At 38.9% G+C, this 21,061-nt stretch overlaps 1 protein-coding gene across 1 annotated transcript in view; it reads right to left on the bottom strand.

The window, feature by feature from the left end:
- Window positions 1-21,061, bottom strand: part of LOC121504712 (glucosidase 2 subunit beta-like) — a 213,528-nt gene that overhangs the window by 57,540 nt on the left and 134,927 nt on the right. The window contains exons 11-12 of the mRNA XM_041779733.1: window positions 10,503-10,572; window positions 5,488-5,577 (exon numbers count right to left, since the gene is read on the bottom strand). Coding sequence (XP_041635667.1) covers window positions 5,488-5,577; window positions 10,503-10,572 — 160 coding nt within the window. The remainder of the gene's footprint in view (window positions 1-5,487; window positions 5,578-10,502; window positions 10,573-21,061) is intronic.

The following is a 21,061-nucleotide window of genomic DNA, read 5'->3' on the forward strand; positions in this document are numbered from 1 at the left end:
TTAACGGGTGATTTTTTAATAAAGAAAATAGTTATCTCCAGGTGCAAGGAAGTATGGGAATAAATGCCATTAAATGATAATGCAGTAAGAACAAGTTCCCTTTGTAAGCTGTTTATGGTTTTAGAAAAACTGATGAGGAAGCAAAGCCGAGGACGCCACAACACGGCATTTAGCTTCTAATCTTGCTGTTAATCTTTCCACTTGAAAGTGTTCAACAACAAAAGGCTGCCTTTTCCCCTTTGAAATCACAGTAATTATATTTCTTTTCCCTTAGATGAAGGGAAAAAAAGCATCCAAGCCCCAGTTTGCAGAAGCGATTCACAACATTGTGAGGCAAAGCTGCAGAATAACGTTGTCTCTGAGACAAAAGGAGAAAAATCAGCTCTTAGATTGTAATGAAACGCTCTGCACACTAACAGGTTTGCCCTGAAGTATACAAGTGTAAACAGGACTTAATGCAGTTGCTAAAATGCAATCAGTTCCTTATATTACCTTCACTGTCATCAAGTGAAACCTTTTCCTGCTACAACCTGCAAAAGCATCAGATAAATTCCATTAATTTAAGTAATACACAACTTAAAGTGATGAAACCGACAGTCAGTGTTTCAGCACTGAAAACTTTTAAGGCTCCAGGCGTTTTTTTCCAATATTGGCTTCCACTCAAGGAAAAAAAAGGGGGGGAGCAGTTTAATCAAAAGTGAGAGCTCTAAACACAAGGGAGGGCAGATGTAAGAGGGTTCCAACCCATGATGAAGAAGCTGGAGAGAGGGAGAAGTGCGTGGTTCGGCTCCATTATTGGAGAAGAACCGCAGCTTTGCTCGTTGGCCACTCGAGGCGATGGGAGGGAGAGCTATGGAGAGCCGTTGGTTTATGTGTCTGTCAATGTCACGTCTCTTCAGGATCACAGTTCAAGGCAAACAGCAAGGATAAAGGGGGACAGGGAGGGGGGACTGGTACATCGCTGAGAGGGTGCTGGTAGGTCAAAGGACCTTCAACTGTGTTGACGGTAGTGGATATTGTGCTCTTCAGTGATTTGAAGGATGAGAAATAGCATGTATGGGATGACACTGAAATGCCCAGGGAAAATGGAAACACAGAGCACAGCCTGTTTGAGTGGCTTAAAAGACTTTTAAAACTGCTTTTTTAGATGGCATTTAATCTATGATTATTATATCTGAAATGCTCAATGCATATTTTACCATTAAAAGCAATTAAACAGCTTTTCACAACTAAACACTTTAGTCTGGTATGGTTGAGGTGTTAGCTTTTAAATCTTGCATGGCAGGTTGCTAATTAGGCTAATTTTAGCTCCATGAGCACCAGATGACTCAGAGAATGTAAAAGAAGTCTGAAAAAAGGCATAATGATTACATACACGACATCATGCTGTAAAATGGAAGAGTTTATGCACAAAGCAATAAGAGCAGCAACTTCATCTTTTTGCTGAAAACCTCATAGTTTAGTCCTTCAAACGTCCAGCTTATTATTCTCTTCAATTCTGAGCTATGAAGAGTGTAAACAAAGTCTTATCAGGCAGCATTCTGTAACTCACTTTAGCAGACGCCTAACCTTGCAGCCGTGATTGCAAATATTAAAAACATCTGAACCTACACAGCAAAAACTGGAGTGTTGAATTCTCAGTGTTAAATGTTTCAGTGTTGATTTTAACACTCAGAGTGTTATTCTAACTCCATTCATTGTAAATGGCTTTAAGTGTTGGAGTTATTTGATAGTGTTAGTGCACCAGTGTTAGTCCAACTCTGTAGAGAGTCAATTGATCCAAGCCTCGCCTACTTCATTTTCAAATCTGGGGGGCCGAGTTTTCCCATCATGCCTTTGTGCAGGGTGTTTAGATGTGTTTCAGATGTTTTAGATGTATTTAGATTTTAGTTGAATTAAAATGTTGCCTGTTGAACAGAGATCACTGCGGGGATTGACTTGCATATGTTTCTTTAATTATCTTAAGTTCTTAATTTTTTGATGTTAAACACTTTGGTACCACAAGTGTGTTTCTAGTGTGTTTCTATTAACAATGGAGAGAATGCAGTCTGTCATCTCGGGGCATGTTTCATCTCTGAGTCTGCCTCATTGCTTCATGATTGCCATAAAATACCTCACAATGCTACAGCTGTAAAATGTGAGGTGGAATATGCATGTCATGTTATTAAATAGTTTTGTGGTAGAGGGGCAGTGGTTATCCATTATATTCTACACCCACTGGAGTTAATTGTAATACACTCAGTGTTAACGAACCAGAGTTAAGTGTAGTCCGGTATAGTTAGTATTTTAACACTGACACTAGTGTAGAGTACTTTCAACACTACTCGGTGTTCACCAGTGTGAATTTTTAACACCATACAGTGTTGGAGTAACACTGGTCCAGTGTAAAAAAGTAACACTTTGAAAAGTGTTAAATTAACACTCAAAATTGTTGACCAATATAAACACTTTTCTAGTGTTAGATTTAACACTCCCAGTGTTAATCTAACACTGGCAATTTTGCTGTGTAGCACAAAAGGTAACCTCAGCCAGTTAAAAATTTGCCAAATCTCTGCCGATGCCAAACAGCTTTTTCTGCCATTGACTCCTGTGTGGGGGTACCAGAAGCTCAAAACAAGAGTCAACAGCAGAATAAGCTGTTTGGCATTGGCAGAGAAGATTTGGAAAATTTTTAATGGGCGCAGCCCACATACTCAGCTCTGCTGCTCATCCCACAAATGCATGTTCCTGACAAATGTGGCACCATTTAAAAGGGAAGTAACCAGGCTTTCCAGCTGTATAAGATGTACTGCCAAAAAGCATTATTACAACAAATAAATAATCTACCAAACACAAATCTTCTTATTTTTTGAGCCAAATTTATACAGACGTTGTTGCTTATATTCTTCTTTGCTAACATAAGTCCAACAGATGAATCAAAATCAATTTTAGGCTGTTTTATAGCCAGCTTAAAACCTCTCACAGGAGCTCAAAGCTACATGTTGAGGTCGAAATACTGATGATCTAATTAGCAGACATAGACATACAGGACTAACGTGTTCTTTAGTTGCAGGCAGTGGTGAGTTACTTCTACTAACATAAATGTGATCATTGAAATGCTTCATGAGGCTTATGTTTTGGCGAGAACTTGATGACATTTCTTTGTTAAAAGAAGAACAAAGAACAGCAGTGAGTTGTTTTCTTTTAAAAAATGACAAAAGTCATGTACTGACATGTATACAGTTGCCATGATTCAGGTAACGCAGTTCTCTATGGATTTATTCCTCGGTAGCGGCTACGTCACATGTTTTGTTGCTCTGATTGGCCCGTAAAGATGTGACAGACAGAACGTTCATCCAATCATCCTACGAGGATTTTTTTAAAGCCTCTGCCCTTTCCTAAATGCTGTGAATGAGAGGTTTCCAGATGGATGTATGAAACAAATCCATCTGGCGTGTCAGGTTAGAAAGGACATAGATCTTGAGTAGGGATATTGAGGATTTTCTAGCTTGCTTTAACTATGATGACTGGCAGTTTACAATATGACACGACAACATGGCATGACGTGACACAACACAATATTTTGATTTAGAAATGCACTGATTGTGTACATTTGAGCTGATACTGATGTTCACTATATTTTAATCAATGCCGATACCAACATTTCTTCATCCCTTCTTTTGGCGAAGACTCCTAGTGTGCCAACATTTTCTCTCACATTTGACCATTAAAGCAGATCACAGTTTGTCTAGCTCGTCACTTCCTCTGTCCTGTAAAAAATCTCTTATTTGATTCAGCAACTAGATAGTTCAACATTATTTGACCATGTTATATCGGCTGATATTAATGTTAAACTGATGCATCTGTGCATTCCTTTATTGCAGTCGAATCAGATGTTTTCATCAAATACATCTACATCAGTAAGAGGAAACTGTTACTGGAAGCTGCTGCCCTGTTGCTGTATCTCAGTCATGTTTTGTGCTACTTACTTGTGATAACTACCATCAGATGTGGGTTTTGTGGCCTAAATGCCCCCTTAGAAACCCTTTGCTTGACTCCCCAAGCCCCCTTACGGCATTGCCGCACTAGAAATTTCCAAGTCAAGCAGGGATGTGCTGCTCAGCTGTGCCCACCTCAGCTATCTACATCTTGTTTGAGTTAATTCCTTTGTAGGGTGTATTTACAGGAAAACTACTGTCTTTTGTTTCATGGATTAATGTTACATAATGGGGGAGAAAAGCCATTAAAAGTTGCTGGTTTGCTGTGAGTGCTCCCAGAATGTGAGTAGCTTGCAGTAGTTGGAGCTGAGCACTGCCCCTCTACTCATCATCTTTTGTTATTGTTTTTTCCGAGGGCTCTCTGGGCCACACTGTGTGTGTTTAAAGGCTACACTCAGATCCAGGGATTATGTCACTCATCATTTTGCCTCAGCTGAGTTCCTTTAGATCTTTAGAAACTCAAAACATCTGTAGCAACATGTGTTCAATCTCTGCTGTACTAAAAAGACAGCATAACAAACAAAACACCATCATATCAGTTGTAATAGAAACGTTGCGTGTTCTACTCAGGATTAAAGCACATTTGTGCGTTAGATTTGCATCATCCTCCACCATGTGTCCACACCTGTGAGTGTTTTGCACTTCTGAGGGCTAAGGATAATCAGCATCTTCAGAGTGTGAAATGTTATCTAATATTGCCTGCTCTAAAATTGCTGATAGAGATTTTTCCAGCTTATGTACCTAAATTGCAACCTTCCTTTTCCGATTTTCCCTCCAAAATGGCAAACCAGGCAAACAAAAAAAGGGCATGGGAAAAACCACTGATTCCAAGGATGTCTGAAAAATGTATTTGCAGTGCAGATCTCAGTGCAGATCTCAGATAATTTTCTTTCAAAACTGCAACCACCCACAGGCTTCTGAAGCTCCAGCTGGCAAGCAATCCTGAAGAGAACAGATTCTACCCCAGCAGGGGCCATAGGGATGCAGCGGGAGAGAGTAAAAGAAGCTCATTCTGTTGATTAAATTTAGTTGATTTAGCTGCTTTGGCTTTCTCCTGGGTGACTTAGAGCTCAAAAATTATCAACTTTAAATGGTGGATCTTTACTGAGATGGTTCACATTTACTACAGAAAGCATTTATTACAGCATGCTTCATCAAAATATGATGGATTCCAACTTCTGGTTAACGTATCGATCTTTTGATAGTTCTTAGAAAATGTTGCACTTTCCCATTAAGTGGGTTTTATGGCTTCCTGCAGCGCACAGGCGTGACACAAGTAATTGCTTTCCAGGATTTCTATTATTGAGAGTAGACATAGCTATTAAGAGATTTAACAATTCATGAGAAGACTGTCAAAACTATTTAAATGTGTGTTTCTGTGAGTGTGCTGGAAGTTTTTATGATAAAAAAGTTAATTTGACATGCAATAGAACAATGTAGGGCAAGTTCTCACAGTATTGCAAGTCAAAATAAATAAAATACATGATTATAAAAATGTGTCAACACTTACTCGTATACTTTAAGCTTGTAACACTGACTGTTCAAAAACAGGAACTCCCAGTCTGGTCCGTAGTCTATGGCCAGCAACTTCTGGAGATCACTGAGGAAAACAGTTAAACATTTCAGATTGTCAGTTTCTTTAGAAGTGAAAATCCTTCATATTATAATGTAAATGCTCATAAGTGAGATTTTAAACAATGAGCAATTAAAACAGATGGTTGTAGCGTGTAAACAAAATAAAGCACACACTGTTTTGTAGTAACTCATAAACCTGTGATAGGCTAACTTCTTTATTTGGCATTTCATACAGGACCACTTCGTCAAGAAACACACGATTTGCAGTTATCAATTTGCTCTTATTGCTGTTATTTATGTTTTGCAGTGTGGCTGTTCTGGGATCCCCCTGCTCATCCATGAGCCTATGTGGAAAGCATTAAGCAGAAACGGCACTGATCCTGACAGCAGCAGCAAAATACCCAGAGCAGAGCAGGCATCAACGACAACAGAATGACATTAATTAAATTGGATGCATAATAAAGGAGGGGCTGGGGTGGAGGAGGGTTGCAAAATCAGCTTCCAGAGAGAGCAGCAGAGCATAGCCAGGCAAGAGCTGAATTATGACAGCGCTTGACTCCATGGCCTTCCTGAACTAAAGCTATATGCTTGATTTCTCCAGAATGTAATGATACTGTTGTTTGAAATGAATGCTTTCCTCTTCTTTTCTTTGCTGGCACTTTCAATCACTGCCTGCTGATAAGATATATTTGCATAAACACCTCAGTTTTTCTACAATCTGATGACTATTCTGATATCCTATCCCTTTTACCAAGCTGGATCATTGCCAAAACATCCCTCTATACAGTACATGAGTTTTGAGCATCTGCCTCAAATACATGAGCAGTTTCTTTTAAATATACTTAAACTAAAGCAGTGCAATGTTTCTCAGACAAAATCTACAACATATGGCCCATTCCACATAAGAGAAACAAGACTGTTCAAACTTCTAGATGTAGGTCAATTACTTTAAGTCCCCGACAAGCTGCTTTAATAACTTTTAAATGACTCCTAACTGTGCTGACGATGTAGCTTTATTTTCCTTGATGCTTTAAGTGACTGACTTCCTCCACAGTAAGTTGATGAGGTGGCCCTTTAAGCCCATTTCTATGCAGTGTCTCCAATTACTGGAGCTGGTGAGGGCTGCTTTTCTTCACTAATCGCAAATAAGTGAACTGAGCCCTATCTCTAACAGTGCATGGGGCCTTTATTTCCATATTCATGAGCCAGAATTGCTAATGGGGTTAACAAATGTTTAGGCAGGGTGATTGTTTTGCTTGGGGTTGATAAGGTGGGGGGTTGTGGGTTACATAACTGTGTGTGCATGGGAATCTCAGCAGGGCAGGGGTCATAACAATCATACACTGAGGCTGTTTGGTAGAAAATACCGTCTTAAATATACGCCTAAAAATGGACAATTCTTTAAATTTCCGCTGATTAGGCAAGTACAGTATTTAGACACACTAGCATATGTATATCAGTATACTAATAAAAGAGAATGCCTGGAGATGATAAGGGGGGTTGCTTTCCTCTTACAAATAGTGAGTAATTTGACCAGGAGCGCCTAAAACAAGGTGGATGGTGAAGAAATAGAGCAGCTGAAGTCATGCCAGCTCCTTTTCCCTCTTTTCCTCCTCACGCAGGGGTTTGTTTCAGGGGAATAAATCTTGACCTTTTGGTAACTGCCGTCTCTGTGGTCAGCTCGCCTTTCTCCCTGCTGTAATGAACAGTTTGCAGGCCTGAGGGCCATAGCAGCTACTTATCAGCTGGCTCTGAGCTCTATGAAAGCATCTGAGAAGGAGCAGGAGTATAGTAAAGGGAATTTCAACCATTTCTGCTATGATTATCTGGTATACTGTAAATATCTGGGTAAAAATATGGGTATTTTTCTTTAAAACTTTTAAGTATTACTTTTTTGTAATCTGGATTACTGCAATTCTCTTTAATTAGACTGCAACCATAAGGCTCTTGAACCCTACTGAACACTTGTGGGATCAGGTTGGGAGTGCTGTTCATGCCACAGTGACTAACACAATAACACTGGCTGACTTGCGACCAAGGTTAGTTGAAGATTGGGATGCCATCCCACAGCAGTGTGTGACTTCATTCATCCAATCCACCAAACAACACAAAACAAGAGTCGATGGCAGATTAAGCTGTTTGGCATTGGCAGAAATTTGGCAAATTTTTTGTGGGTGCAACCCACATACTCAGCTCTGCTGCTCATCCCACAAATGCATATTCCTTACAAATGTAGCACCTTTTAAAAGGGGAATAAATAAGCTTTCTAAGGGTATAAGATTCATTGCCAACAAGCATCATTACAACAAAGAAATAATCTAACAAACACAAATTTACCTTGTTTTTGTTAGGTTTAGTATGGGAGGTAGATCCTTCAGCTATCAGTCCCCTCTCCTTTGGAATCATCCACTAGTCACGGCTACAGAGGCAGACACTCTCTCTACCTTTAGGCTTAAACTTTCCTTGATATTTTCTGTACTCATATACTACTGCATGTTACTTTCTGTAAATCGTAATGTAACATTTAAGTTACTACTCATTTATCTTCCTAGGAGTTCTTGAGCTCCCTTGTCTTATAGGGGCTTCCGGAATTGATGGCGTGGAAGGCCTGCTGCTGTGGATCAACCTAAATCCTACTGCTTTAGCCTGTCCTATTATCACAATGATAAATGCTCAAATAAATCTAAGAGTGACTCAACCTCAATATCGTATAACTACAAATAGCAGCCTCCCATTTCATCATCATTCTACTGTAGTTGGTGATGTTAATATTAGAATGATCACCATTATTACTGGCACTGTACCTACACATCTATTTTATTCATTGTTGTTGTCATTCTTGTTATTGCTGGTTGTCTCCATCTGCCTCTTATTTCTACATTTTATCCTCTGCTCCACTTTCCAAGCCTGACACAATTCCAGCAGATGGCTGTTCAATATGAGTTCAGTTCTGCTCAAATTTTCCGCCCGTTATAAGCAGGTTTTTCCTTGCCACTTTAAATGTGCCAAATGTTGATTTGTGATGTGCACACAGTGAATTAATATTGGGTCTTTGCTATTTGTAGTTATTTACAAAGACTTTGGTCTAGACCTGCCCTTTTTATAAAGTGTCCAGAGATGACATGATTGCATGCTATCAAACGGTTCTATACAGGGGTTGAAAGTAACTTATTACAAAAGTTACAACCACAGTAACTTATTTTTACTTGAGTAAAATACTCTTGTACTTTTTTTCAACTTCTGTTGACTACACAGTAGAACACAATGTAAGAAGTATGCCACATCACATCCTAAAACAGCTGTTGTACACAGCTATTTGATATGTCAGGGTTAAACATTTCAAAGCTGGTTTTAACTCCTGACATGTAATTTTAAATCAATTTTTGAGTAAAGTGGTCTTCAGTGTTGGAGTTAATTGACAGTGTTGGTTCAACTTTGTAAGGAGACAGTTGGTCTAAGCTCTTCCCAATGCAATTTATCCCATCATGTCCTTGGGCAGGGTGTTTAGATGTGTTTTATATGTGGTTAGTTGCATTTGGATGTTTCCCTGCCGGAGTTTATTTGGTCTTGTTTACGTAGATTGTTGTTGTTTTTAATGTTAGACACATTTGCACCATGCATGAAGTTATCCACTGAGTAAGGGCTTCTGCCTGTAGGTGTTTCTTGAGGTTGCATATTGCGTATTATTTTTCAGTATGCATTATTTTGCTTTGAGTTAGAGTTTCTGCTTTGTTCTTGAAAGAGGAGACTCACTTTGCCAAAGATTTTCAAGAGCTACAGAAATATCGCAGAAAACATTTAACACTTTAAAAGTGTAGTTAACTATATGTGTGTGGATCAACATGGACACTATTAAATTGTTAGTTTTAAGGCCACACAAGTTTGATGAACACTGTTAATTTCACTGTGTATTTCAGTACATTATAGAGCTGTGACTTTACCTGAACAACCTGGTTGGACATTTATTCTCTTGTTGTTCTTGCAGTAAGGAAAGATCATATTTTAGTGAACAACTCCTCAGTAGCTACTTAGTACCAAGTACCTAAAATAAACTTTAAATTGAATACTTTTTACTTTGACTTGAGTAGATTTATAGACCAGTACTTTTACATTATCACAAATAAATTTGACCCAGAGTTACTGTAATTTTATCAGAGTATAATAGTTGTGTACTCTTTCCACTTCTAGAGCTATAATTCAAACCAATTCAATTTAATTCAACTTCATTTGTATAGCACAACACTTTTTTCTCAAGGCTGTATAGCTACTGTTAAAAATAATGGCTGTCAAACGACTACATTTAAAACCTCAAAATTCAAACAAGAGAAGTAAATAGCAGACAGCCACCTCTAATGGTGTAAATAGAGTGTCACATTATAGTTTTCATTCTCATCAAGCAAAAGTGTCCATATTTGTATGGAGTTTTATTGTGTTGCAAAGTGTAGTTGCACATGAACCAGAGAACCTGACATTTAAACTATATATGCTGCATTTTGTTGCTGACAAATCGTTTAAGAAGACAAAATAAGTAAATTTGATACCACAAGGGGTCCCTTTTCCATTAAAATGGTAATAATTAAATGTTTGCATAAGTAATTTGTGCCATGCCTGCTTTAAAAATGCCACATAGAAATTAGTTTAATTCATATTAAGGCAGACACTCTTCCGCTCAAAGTAAGTCAGAATTAGCCTACCCACCAGAGCACAGTAGGCAACCAATAGCGTTTGTTTTTCTTCATTAAAATTAGCCCTAGGTATCACAGAGTGGAAATTCATTACTGTGCAGCTCCCGAGCACAGAAGGATGGAGTCTATTTTAAGGCCCAGTTATATACCACCCAGTCTGCAATACTGCAGCAATGTGGGAAGCAAATACATGGTCCACATGAAAGAGAAAATGTGACAATGGGAGCTAACCTCTGCCTCTATTTCTCTGTTATTATTCTCTTACCTTATTTCTGTGTTGACTGTCTCGTAGGCTTCTTCTACCTTTTTCAGATTGGTCGCCTCCCACTCCGCAGCTAGACAAAACAAAAGGTCAGATGAATTAACAATGCAGGGTTGTTGCGTCTCAACAGCTGCGTGATGCTAAACAGTGGGCTTTTAATGTAGGCTGTTTATATGGAGGACTGGGAGAGGAGCAAGGCTGCTCATAAAGAGGAAAATCTCCAGGTGTGGGAACTACAGCAAGGCCTGCAAGCTTATTAGTCTGTTAACACTGACAATGTTGTTAACTGAGATAAGAGGGAGGAGAAGTCAGGGGGAGTGTGAGAGGAGCAGAGGTGACCACAGTGATGATATGTTTGTCTCACTTTGTCACGCTCACATGTCATTAATATGACAAAACGTCAGACTGTAGTGGAAACAAGGTCTGCAGAGTGCTCTAAGTGGTTGTGACAGGCTTAAAAACATGTTATACAACAGTCTACATGTAAAACCCTGGTGTGTGCATATTTTTGATCATAGGATGCAGTTTAATGCAATGCATTTTAATCCTCATGTGCCGTTTTATGCACACATAAAGCAAAAAGTCATTCTTACAAATTCAAGTGGGCTTACAGTAAAGTGAAACCAGAATGATTTTAAATGCTTTTTTATGCCTTTATTTAAGGAGGAGGACAGTGAAGAGAGCTGAAGGTTGGGATGAAAGATTGGGGGTGAGACATGCTGGAAAGAGGCTGCAGGCTGGACTTGAACCTGGGCCGCCTGCGTACATGGGGTGCGACCTAAAGTATAAAGTATGAAAACAACAGAGAGGGCTATATTATTCACTAAGTGATTATAAATAGACTGTTTTAATTCACATGAATCCCTAAGAATCTAAATTTAAGTGTTTCAAAGTGTAAGCACGTTTATTATGACATGATTATTACCATATATCAACATGTATCATTTGGTACCATGGCCTCTGTATCTTCATATGTGTCGTTTCATGAGGCTGTGGGAAATACCTAGCCCTACTATACACATGAATGGTGTGGCAGTCAACACAGCAGCAGAAACAATAGTGACTTCAGGTATTAGAGACAATTCATTCATTCAAAGTCATTTAGAACCATCAAAAATGCCTTATTTTGAAATTGAAATTGAGATGAAGCTGGTGAACTTCCTGTTAGGATTTGGGTATAGGTCCAAAAGGCTTTTTTGTAGGTCATATGATGACCCACATGCAGAATAAAAACCATAAGCGTAGGATAAATGGTGTGCAGAGGCTAAAAATTTAAAAGGGAGATAAAAAAAAAAAATCAGAGGTGGAAATGTTCATTTGCCAGAAGGGGGCACTGTGAAAAAGTAATGATATTAATGTATTAATTCTCAGGATCAATGTGTGATCACCCCTGTGAAGTTTGGTGATGACTGATATTAGAATTATAAAGTTAGAAGGCTATATTGGTGTATTTTTATGTAAAAATGTACGAAAAGATGTTGAAGTTTGGGCTCCTGTCACGGCCCAGACCTATGGTGAAAAGTCATAGTTTGCATGTTAGTTCTCTAGCTTGTCTAATATTAGCAAAAAAATTCTGAAGTCAATCGGATGAAATCCCTCAGACTAGTTTGTTAAAATATGAAAATTGTGAATTGCCCAAAAGCACCCAAATCTGACCTTTAGTCGTTTGTAGTGTGCTTCCTGTACATTTCAGAGGATGGCCCCAGGTGACTGTTTTTTTGGTCTAATCATGATACATATGTGTACCAATTTTCATGCATGTACCTCTAACCCAGTCCCCTGTCTCAATTTTGGGGCCCCAGTGGGGTCTCCTTGATGGACTTTCACAACTTCACAAAAAAAAACAAAAAAATTCCAGTGGGGAGCTATTCTCTGTAAAGTTTGGTGAGTATCTGAACATGTTAAAGACCCCAAATACAGATCCAATAGGGTTCTCGCTGACCCTATGGGGTCCTCGCATGGCCACGATTGGTCATCTTTCTTCTGGGACAGCCCAAAATCATATAGTATATACCAGGTCTTATAGTATAAACATCAAGTTAACCGTCTGGAAAATTAATCATTTTTGTAGTTTACATCCCATACATCACTCTACTGCTAGCCAACAGTAAAATTAGTTTGCAAAATGTTGGACAAAAGATGGAAAATGCTTTCAATAAAATTCATCACAAGCAAACTAGGCATTTGTAGGTAATATGGGATGAGTTTTCAACCACCATTATTCAAATAATACATTACATTGACTGTCATTACTTATAGAGAGAGGCTTTACATGAACACCTAGAACCAGTGAATTGTACAGCCGTGTTTTTTTACTGCTTGGTTAAACAGAACAAAGGGTATAACAGCCTGTGAAGACAGGAAGTAAAATCGGGGAAAGGATGAAAAGAATCAGGTTTAATTGTCCAGTTCAGGCAGACTCAAGGATTTAGAGGGGCTTTTGGCTGTGAAAAGGTTCATCTCTTGTTGCAGAACTCCTGTATGCCGTAAGGACTGAGTGGGAAGCTGTCACATCCCTGGCCTGAATACCAATTAGCATGTTCCTTGCATGTGGTCTCAGCTGGTTGCCCATAAAGATACCCTCCTGCACAATTCCCCCAGCGCCTATTTCTTGCCAAACCTTGTACAGATGTGGTGTGTCCGAGAGGCAAGCTGTGTGATTTCCTCACACTGTTACGGCTATTTTTAAAGCACCAAGAGGGGCAGCTTTGTCCCTAACCCACCCCCGATCCCCTCAAACTCCTCCAGAAAACCACAGCCTTCTCTCGGATCCTCTGATTCCCATCTCTTGCCCTATTTCTCTCTCTGACACACACGCAGACACACACACCAATCTTCAGGCATCAGCAATGACAAAAGGAGACACAGAATCCCAAGTGGGTGACTTTTGACCCGTTGCAGCAGCCAAGCTGTATACAGAGACAGACTGAGGGAGCAGCCAGGCGTGCAGAAGTACCCAGAGCAGGGAACGCAGGGCGAGTGAAGCCTCTCCAGCGGTCTCTGCACCAGTCAGGCCGACATAACTTGAGGTAGAGTCCAGCAAATCAACCTCAAACGTATGCTCTAATGACTGCGAGAATTAGATTAGCGGTCGCATGGTCACGGATGTCATGGCATCACAATAACAGCCAGGATAAATTAGCTGCAGCGGCATGTTTTTATGTAGTCATGCTACATAAAGCTAATCAACATAAGGGCTCCAGATCCTTACAGTTATTTACAGCAGGAACGGGAAGAGCCGGACTGAAACATCATGAAAGTTGGGATATAGGATGTAAATAACAGAATGATTTTACATGACAGTGAAACCTATTTTGGATGATAGGCCAGTGTGACCAGTATGCCAGTGCAGAATGCAAAGACATCAGCCATGATGATGCAAGTGCAGCTGAATCCATCATCCTCTGCAAGCTGTCTTCCATGACTGAAAATGTAACCCCATTAATTGTGTTGAAAGCAGTTGCTACACAGCACAAAGTACACTGAAGCACAAAATGACATGGACCAGGCCTTTTTTGAACGCTTTTCTCCCTAATTAAGTCACAATCATGCATTTAAAGGAAGCTGCGGTAAACTGTTAAGTAAATAAACTTTGTGAAGTGCTAGTTTTTTTTTTTAAAAACTTAACTTAAAACTTAAAAAATTACAAGAAGTGAAAGGCACCAAAGCAAAGTTGTTTTTTTAATTAACCAGCACAGACCTTGTGGTTCAATCCATATAACTGAATGCTTTTTTCATGAAATATCTTATATTAAGATGGAAAAATGCTAGAATTTCATTTAATGGTAATCATGACCTAAAGTATCATGGTTGTCAGTATTATTGTGCTATTGTTATACATTGCTGAAAATTTTAAAAAGTGCTGATTTATCATTGCAAACCATTTCATTAAGTTTGATATTTAAAAACAAATTTAAAAAAATTAAAACAAAATGACGCTGACGGAAATCTGATCCCAATTATTGCCTCCCAGCTACAACAGCCAATCACAGCACTTTCTCTCAACACAGCGGCGTATTTAAACATGACACACTTCTCACTAATCCCTGTTTGCATTAATGTTGATGCACCACACTGCTGCTGCTGGCAAAGCTTAACCTCCTCCACCCCAGCCTCCTCCTTTATAGCATATACATAGCTTGTTGCACCCTCAGATTGAGATTCATGCAACCAGAGGTGTCAAGTAACTAAGTATAAATACTTTGTTACCTTACTTAAGTAGAATTTTTGGGTATCTATACTTTACTGGAATAATTATTTTTCAGCCGACTTTTTACTTCTACTCCTTACATTTTCAAGCAATTATCTGTACTTTCTACTCCTTACATTTTAAAAATAGCCTCATTACTCCTATTTAGTTTAAGTTTGTTTTCATTCCGGCTTGTTGTCATTCAAAAAAAGACAAAAAAAACAAACAAACACCTATCCAGATATATCGCGCCATCCTGAAAGAGTGAATTTGATTGTGGTTGGATGAGAAGTATAAACATAATACCATTCCGACACTTTATTGGTTTGTACGAGATCCATCACACCTGCGCATGTGACACAAATCACATCACACTCCAGCAAGGAAATAGCAGATGTATGTAGACTAGTACGAAGATGTCTGTGGCAGAGACTCAATAGAACTCGAGCAAAATGTCCCAACCAATTACCAGCGAGGAGGTTGGTAGCCAGGAAGACCAATACTTAGTCATCATATCTTCCGTTCCATGAAACACATGTTAATGCTCAGTAGTAGACATATTCTTGAATGTATTTGCATTGTACTGAAATGCGTTCATTTTTAATGGGCATAAATGCGGCTGAAACAGGCGCATCCCAAATTTTTTAATACTAACATTTTAATATAACATTATAGTCATTATGGCCTTTAGAAAACTGTTTTTTTGGAAAAGTGGGGTAGTGCACTATAGGCCCCTGTGGCGCAGCCTAAGCTTTTGTCCTTAATGGCATTTTTTCCCCCTTATATTACTTTTACTCTTATACTTTAAGCAGTTTTGAAACCAGTACTTTTACACTTTTACTTGAGTAAAAAGCTTAAGTTGATACTTCAACTTCTACAGAAGTCTTTTTGAACCCTAGCATCTGTACTTGTACCTAAATAATGAATGTGAATACTTTTGACACGTCTGCATTCGACTATGATTTAATTGCTTTTGAAAACATTTTATTGTATCCAGTTTGATTGTCTGAGTGGCTGCACCTGGTGATCCTCATCTGTGGTTCCCCTCTCCTCGCGTATTTAGTTCCTTCACTCCCTTTCCTCTGAGTGAGATCGTCTTGTTACCTCCTGTGTGCATTACTTTTGAGGCTTCTTTTCTGATGGATCCTAGTGTTATTTGACCCAGTTCTAGTCCTCAGAGTTTTTGCCTGCCGATTTTGTACCTCTGCCCGTTTATACTGACCTCCTATGAACCGAACCTATTTTTGATTAAACGGATTGAGAACTTTTCCCTGTAGTCCTGAGTCTGCTTGTGGGTCCTTTTATGTGGCATTTCATTACAACTTCCACCCCTTACTCCACTCTTAAGGTGTGGACTTTGTTAGCTTTTCAACAGATCATTTTCCCATGCCCTTGGTGATATGCAAGGGCATCCAGAGCATGACCAAGGTTGTGTCAATCCTCCTCCCCACTAGATGTGCCCTAAGGCAGCCTACTCACCACATCTATGCCTTACTTAAGCCTAATTTTTTGGCCCAGTCATGCCTAAAAGTTCTTCACAGTACTGTTTATCAAAACCGTTATTGTCATAAACAATGTTACTAGTTTATTTTTGTTCTATTGCCAACTCTACTTACTTATAAGTTCACCCAGGTATCCCAGCTGATCCCCGACCCTGCTCTGAAAAAATAAGCCTTTCCAAGCTGGGGATATAATTTCCCCAAAATAATGACATTTCTCAGTTCAACACTTGATATGTCTTTGAGTTATTCTGGATGGGGTACATCACTTGTAGTTGTGTTTTTGTTCAATTTACAGTGTACCAACTATTTAGGAAACTGGGTAAAAAAACTACATTTTGGCTCCAAAACAAAGGACAAATGGAAGATAAATTGACCAATGGTAGACTTTTTCCACTTCCGGAGTGCATTGTACTTCATTTTTTACACTAGACACCATCAAGAGGCTTTTTTACACCACAGAGGCAGCGTACAAAAATAGAAGAGGAGGGATACACTGTGTAGTATACGCAATCTTCTGTCAGAAATCTCCTGTGCATACATACCTTGAGCTGCAGCCCGGAGACGCTCTGTTTACATATGAGTGGATCGATAGGAAAGGCAATTTCTCTGCAGCTCCAAGAAAAGAAAGTTGCAGCGATGCTTAGCCGAACGAAAGCGATGCAGCGAGGCCACCCTTGAACCTCACGCTTGCACAGCAGACACAGTTAGCAGGATTATGCATGTAGGTGTTCGCTTTGTAGCTCTTTAAAATACAGACAGTCTGCATGCTAAAGCTTCCTTCAAGTTCTCTTCTTAACCTCTTGTTATTCACCACCATTTCTCAGGCAGTTTTTTTTTATTTTGACTTTCTCTGCTGCTTCAATATTTTCAGCATGAGCTCTTCAGAGTCTTCCTGTCACCTCACCTCCCTCTCTCTCTGGCTCTATTTCCTCCGTTTCCCTCAGTTTCTCCCCACAGCTGACAAACCAGTTCTGACTGCAGAGTGGGGAAGCAGGGATGGCTAAAGTATAGGTTGAAGATTCCTGTAATGAAATGTATACAGCAGGTTGTAACCATGAAGAAGAGGCCTTTGACAACCAGGCTGGTTGAGAGGAATAATAGCCACCTGCTAGCATCAAACATGACCGCCCAGAGGTGCACTACATGTCAGTTGAAATTAATTCAACAAAGCTAAGCAATTTAATCGTTAAAGGCATAAAATTAAACAAAATCCTTATTGGATATCAGTTTAATTTCCTTATGTTCCTCTCCTCATCCGTCCAAATCTCACAAATGATTGTGAAACTGTAGCAGAGGCTGCTGGGAGTTGAGGAGAGGTCAATCTCGCCCCCCGCATAATCGTTGTGTTGGAGTGTCTGATTATATTAGGGTTGAGTGAATAACAGTAGCTGGCAGAAATAGCATCATGTTTTGAACTATCAGTACAATTCATAGCCCTGCGACTGACTCAGTTTGTATTCATTCTCCCACACTCTCCCTGCAACTCTCCTTTTATCCACGGCGGCTGAAGGACGAAAGCAGCACCACGACTCGGACGCTCAGGCACTAAGAATGAGTCCATTCACTGCACAGCGGCCAATTTATCCTTATTTTTACCAACGCTGAGAGGAAGCACTTCAATTTTGATTGAGTTATGAGAATAATATCAGACCTTTTAATTGTAAAATTGCGCGCTTAGAGAAAGAATGTTGCAGTATCTGGTATACATATCAGTGTGTTCATTGTGCGTTCAATGTGGATTTAACAAGGTCAATCGTTCAAGGCTTACCGCTTTTACAAAACAGGTGATATCATAACTAGCAGTGGTGCTAAAGCAATTTTGGGTTGCAAAATTGACAAGACAATAACTAATGTTTGATTAAAGCCTGGAACACAGCCTGGAACACACTAAAAGAATGTGAGAAACACCGCACATAAGGGCTGCAGATACGATATATTGCCACACTGTGAGCATGCGGATACAATGTGATTTTTTTATAGTATGTATCGGCGAGTATATATATATATATATTGGCTGATCATTTTGAATCGCAATTAATCTCAGGATTTCTGTTTCACTTTTAAAAATGTTCTTGTGCCATTTTGAATTCTTTTACTGTCTTAAACTAAAAATAATGACTTCCTGTTTGGATACAGACCTGCTTTAATAAGTAGATTGAAGATTATAACATGATATTAACCATGGAAAAAGGAACGTGTTATAGATTAAAAAGGAAATAAGGGAACAGTAGAAAGGTGAATGTTCATCAACACCTGGTATTTAAGTACAACTGTTGTAAGGTTCCAATAAGTCTTGTCTTTAGTTCACTGCTAGCTACTGATTAAAATGTATGCATTTGCACTGAGGCATTGGAAAATGATTAGCTTTAAAGTTGAGCAACGCATCAACTTGAAATTTTTGGTTAAATTGAACAAAAACAGCAGCTGAAATTTTTCCTTCATTGATTGAGATGTATGGGGAACACTGCATGTCTGGTGTTTGAATGGCACAAAAGATTTTGTGAAGGCAGAGAGGATGTCGGTGACGACTGTGAATGTGCTGGGCACCCATCAGGAACTTCTAAAACATTCAACAATCTGAACAAATCATTCGAAATGACCAATGACTCAGTGTAATAATGACAGCAGGAATGGTTTCCATTTATGAGGGGACAGTTTGGAAAATTTTGCATGGAATTTTTAACATGACAAAATTCACAAAACTCTCTTTTTACAAGCTAGAATAAATCCTCCCTTAATCGGTTAAAATGCTGCTTCAAGATTGCTGACTAGGTCCACTAGGACAACTAACATCACTCCAATTTTATTTTCCTTACATTGGCTCTCATGTAACTTCCAAATTCATTTTAAGATCCTTATTTATGTCTATAAAGCACTTCAAAGGCAGGCACCTGATTGTATCTTAGACCTGCTCCATCACTACATCCCCAGTCGATCCCTCAGGTCTTCTGACCAGGGCTTTCTTGTTGTTCCTTGAGTGTATTTAAAAACTAAAGGTGGCCGTGCTTCTGAATATGTGGCACCTCCTCTTTGTAACTCTCTTTCACTTCAGTTGCGTTCAGCTGCTTCAGCAGATGCTTTCAGAAAGGAGCAGATCTTGTCAGATTTGGCTTTTTAACATCTAAAACATTGATTTGGATATTTGCAATTTTTCTGCGGTGTTTCATATTTTTGATGCTTTGTTGTTGTTTATTTGCTGTGATTTCATTTTAACTGTTGTGAAGCACTTGTGATGTTCTGTGAAAGGTGAAAGGTAAAGCAAATTTGTGAACACATTTTGGGACAAATTGAAGAAAACCCAAACGATTAATGCAATGAAACATGGATCTTCCAATATGATCCTGAGACAAAATGGCAGTCAATGCATTAAATAAAGAAAGCATTACACAGCAAGACCATGTTGATTGTTTTCTTTGACATTAAGGGTATAATGTTTGAGTAGTGGGTTCCAGAAGGATCAACGTTGAATCAACACTATTATAAACAGGCTCTACAAAAACTGGAGAAAGCACAACTGCAGAAAAATGTTTTCATTCTTCATAAAGACAATGTTCCAGCTTACACTGCGTTCTCAGTAAAGCAGTTTCTGCCCCCAAAACAAATCCCAGTACTTGATCATGCTCCCTATTCACCTGATTTAGCACTGTTTGACTTTTTCCTTAGATCCACACCTGCTCAAAGGAACAGGTCCCCCAGAAGGGGAGTATACTAAAGGAGAAAGACATTGAAAAATGTTTTTTCAGTAAAAATGTATTACAGCTTTAGTCTTGTTTTGTAAAAGGCATACCTTGTATGTTTTGTCTTAACGATTCAAACTGATAAAACCGCACACACACTCACAAACAGCATCGCCAGCAAACACAACAAACAGCTAAATCATAATAATGTTTAATGTCACTTTCTGCTCTTTTCTGCTCTCACTGTGAGATATCAAACATGCCATGAATCCACCAACCAGTCAGGAGCAGCTGGTTGAGCCAGCATAGGCACTAAAGGTCTGCAAGTTTCTAATTATATTTAATTTTTTCCAGTGGTAATTTTGACGTTACTATCAATTTTAGTCATTGTCTTAGTCTTTAGATCAAATGCCTTTTAGTTTTAGTCACATTTTAGTCATTTCTACCCTTTATAGTTTTAGTCTATTGTAGTCAACAAAATCTCAAAAACGTTTTAGTCTGGTTTTAGTCCAAAAAAGTCCTTACATTTTAGTCTTTTCTTGCCTTAATCTGGTACTATATCAAGGTTGTGTGTTCTGTGCACTCTGCCAAACCTGAGGTCCCTGCTTTCTACAGCTGAGAGGCAAAAGGGCTACAGATGCATTGTATTTTGACAGATTTACTACAAAATATCACGGCTTTTGGTTGTCTGATCTAAACTAAATTACATTCTAGTCTGGTTTTAGTCATCTTGACGAAAACTGAACTTACCTTTGGTTAGTTTTAGCCATCAAAGATCAAATCATGCTAGTCTTAGTCTAGTCTTTCACATGGAAAAAAGTGTGTTGACAAACATGTTTAGTCATAGTTTTAGTCGACGAAATTAACACTGGTTTGTTCAAAACTTAACAAAGGACACATCCTTGGCTGGGAGCAGTGCAACCATGTAAACTGGCTAGGAGCCTGACAGAATCAAAGATAAGTAGTTGGACAAAAAACAACTTCTGTTTAGCTTTGGGAACCAAAACTAACAGTTTGCTGGGCTAAGCTAGCATGTAGCATCATATCAAACCATATATATGAGCAATAACAATCTTATTTCATTCTCAGCAAAAAGAAAACAAGCTTATTCCTAAAAATTCCTACCTGTTTCTCCAAATAAAGTACTTTTTCTCGGTGTCGTCTCACTTTAGGACTGCTGATTTGTAACTAAAT

This window comes from Cheilinus undulatus, linkage group 22, assembly GCF_018320785.1.
Source record: "Cheilinus undulatus linkage group 22, ASM1832078v1, whole genome shotgun sequence".
NCBI lineage: Eukaryota > Metazoa > Chordata > Actinopteri > Labriformes > Labridae > Cheilinus > Cheilinus undulatus.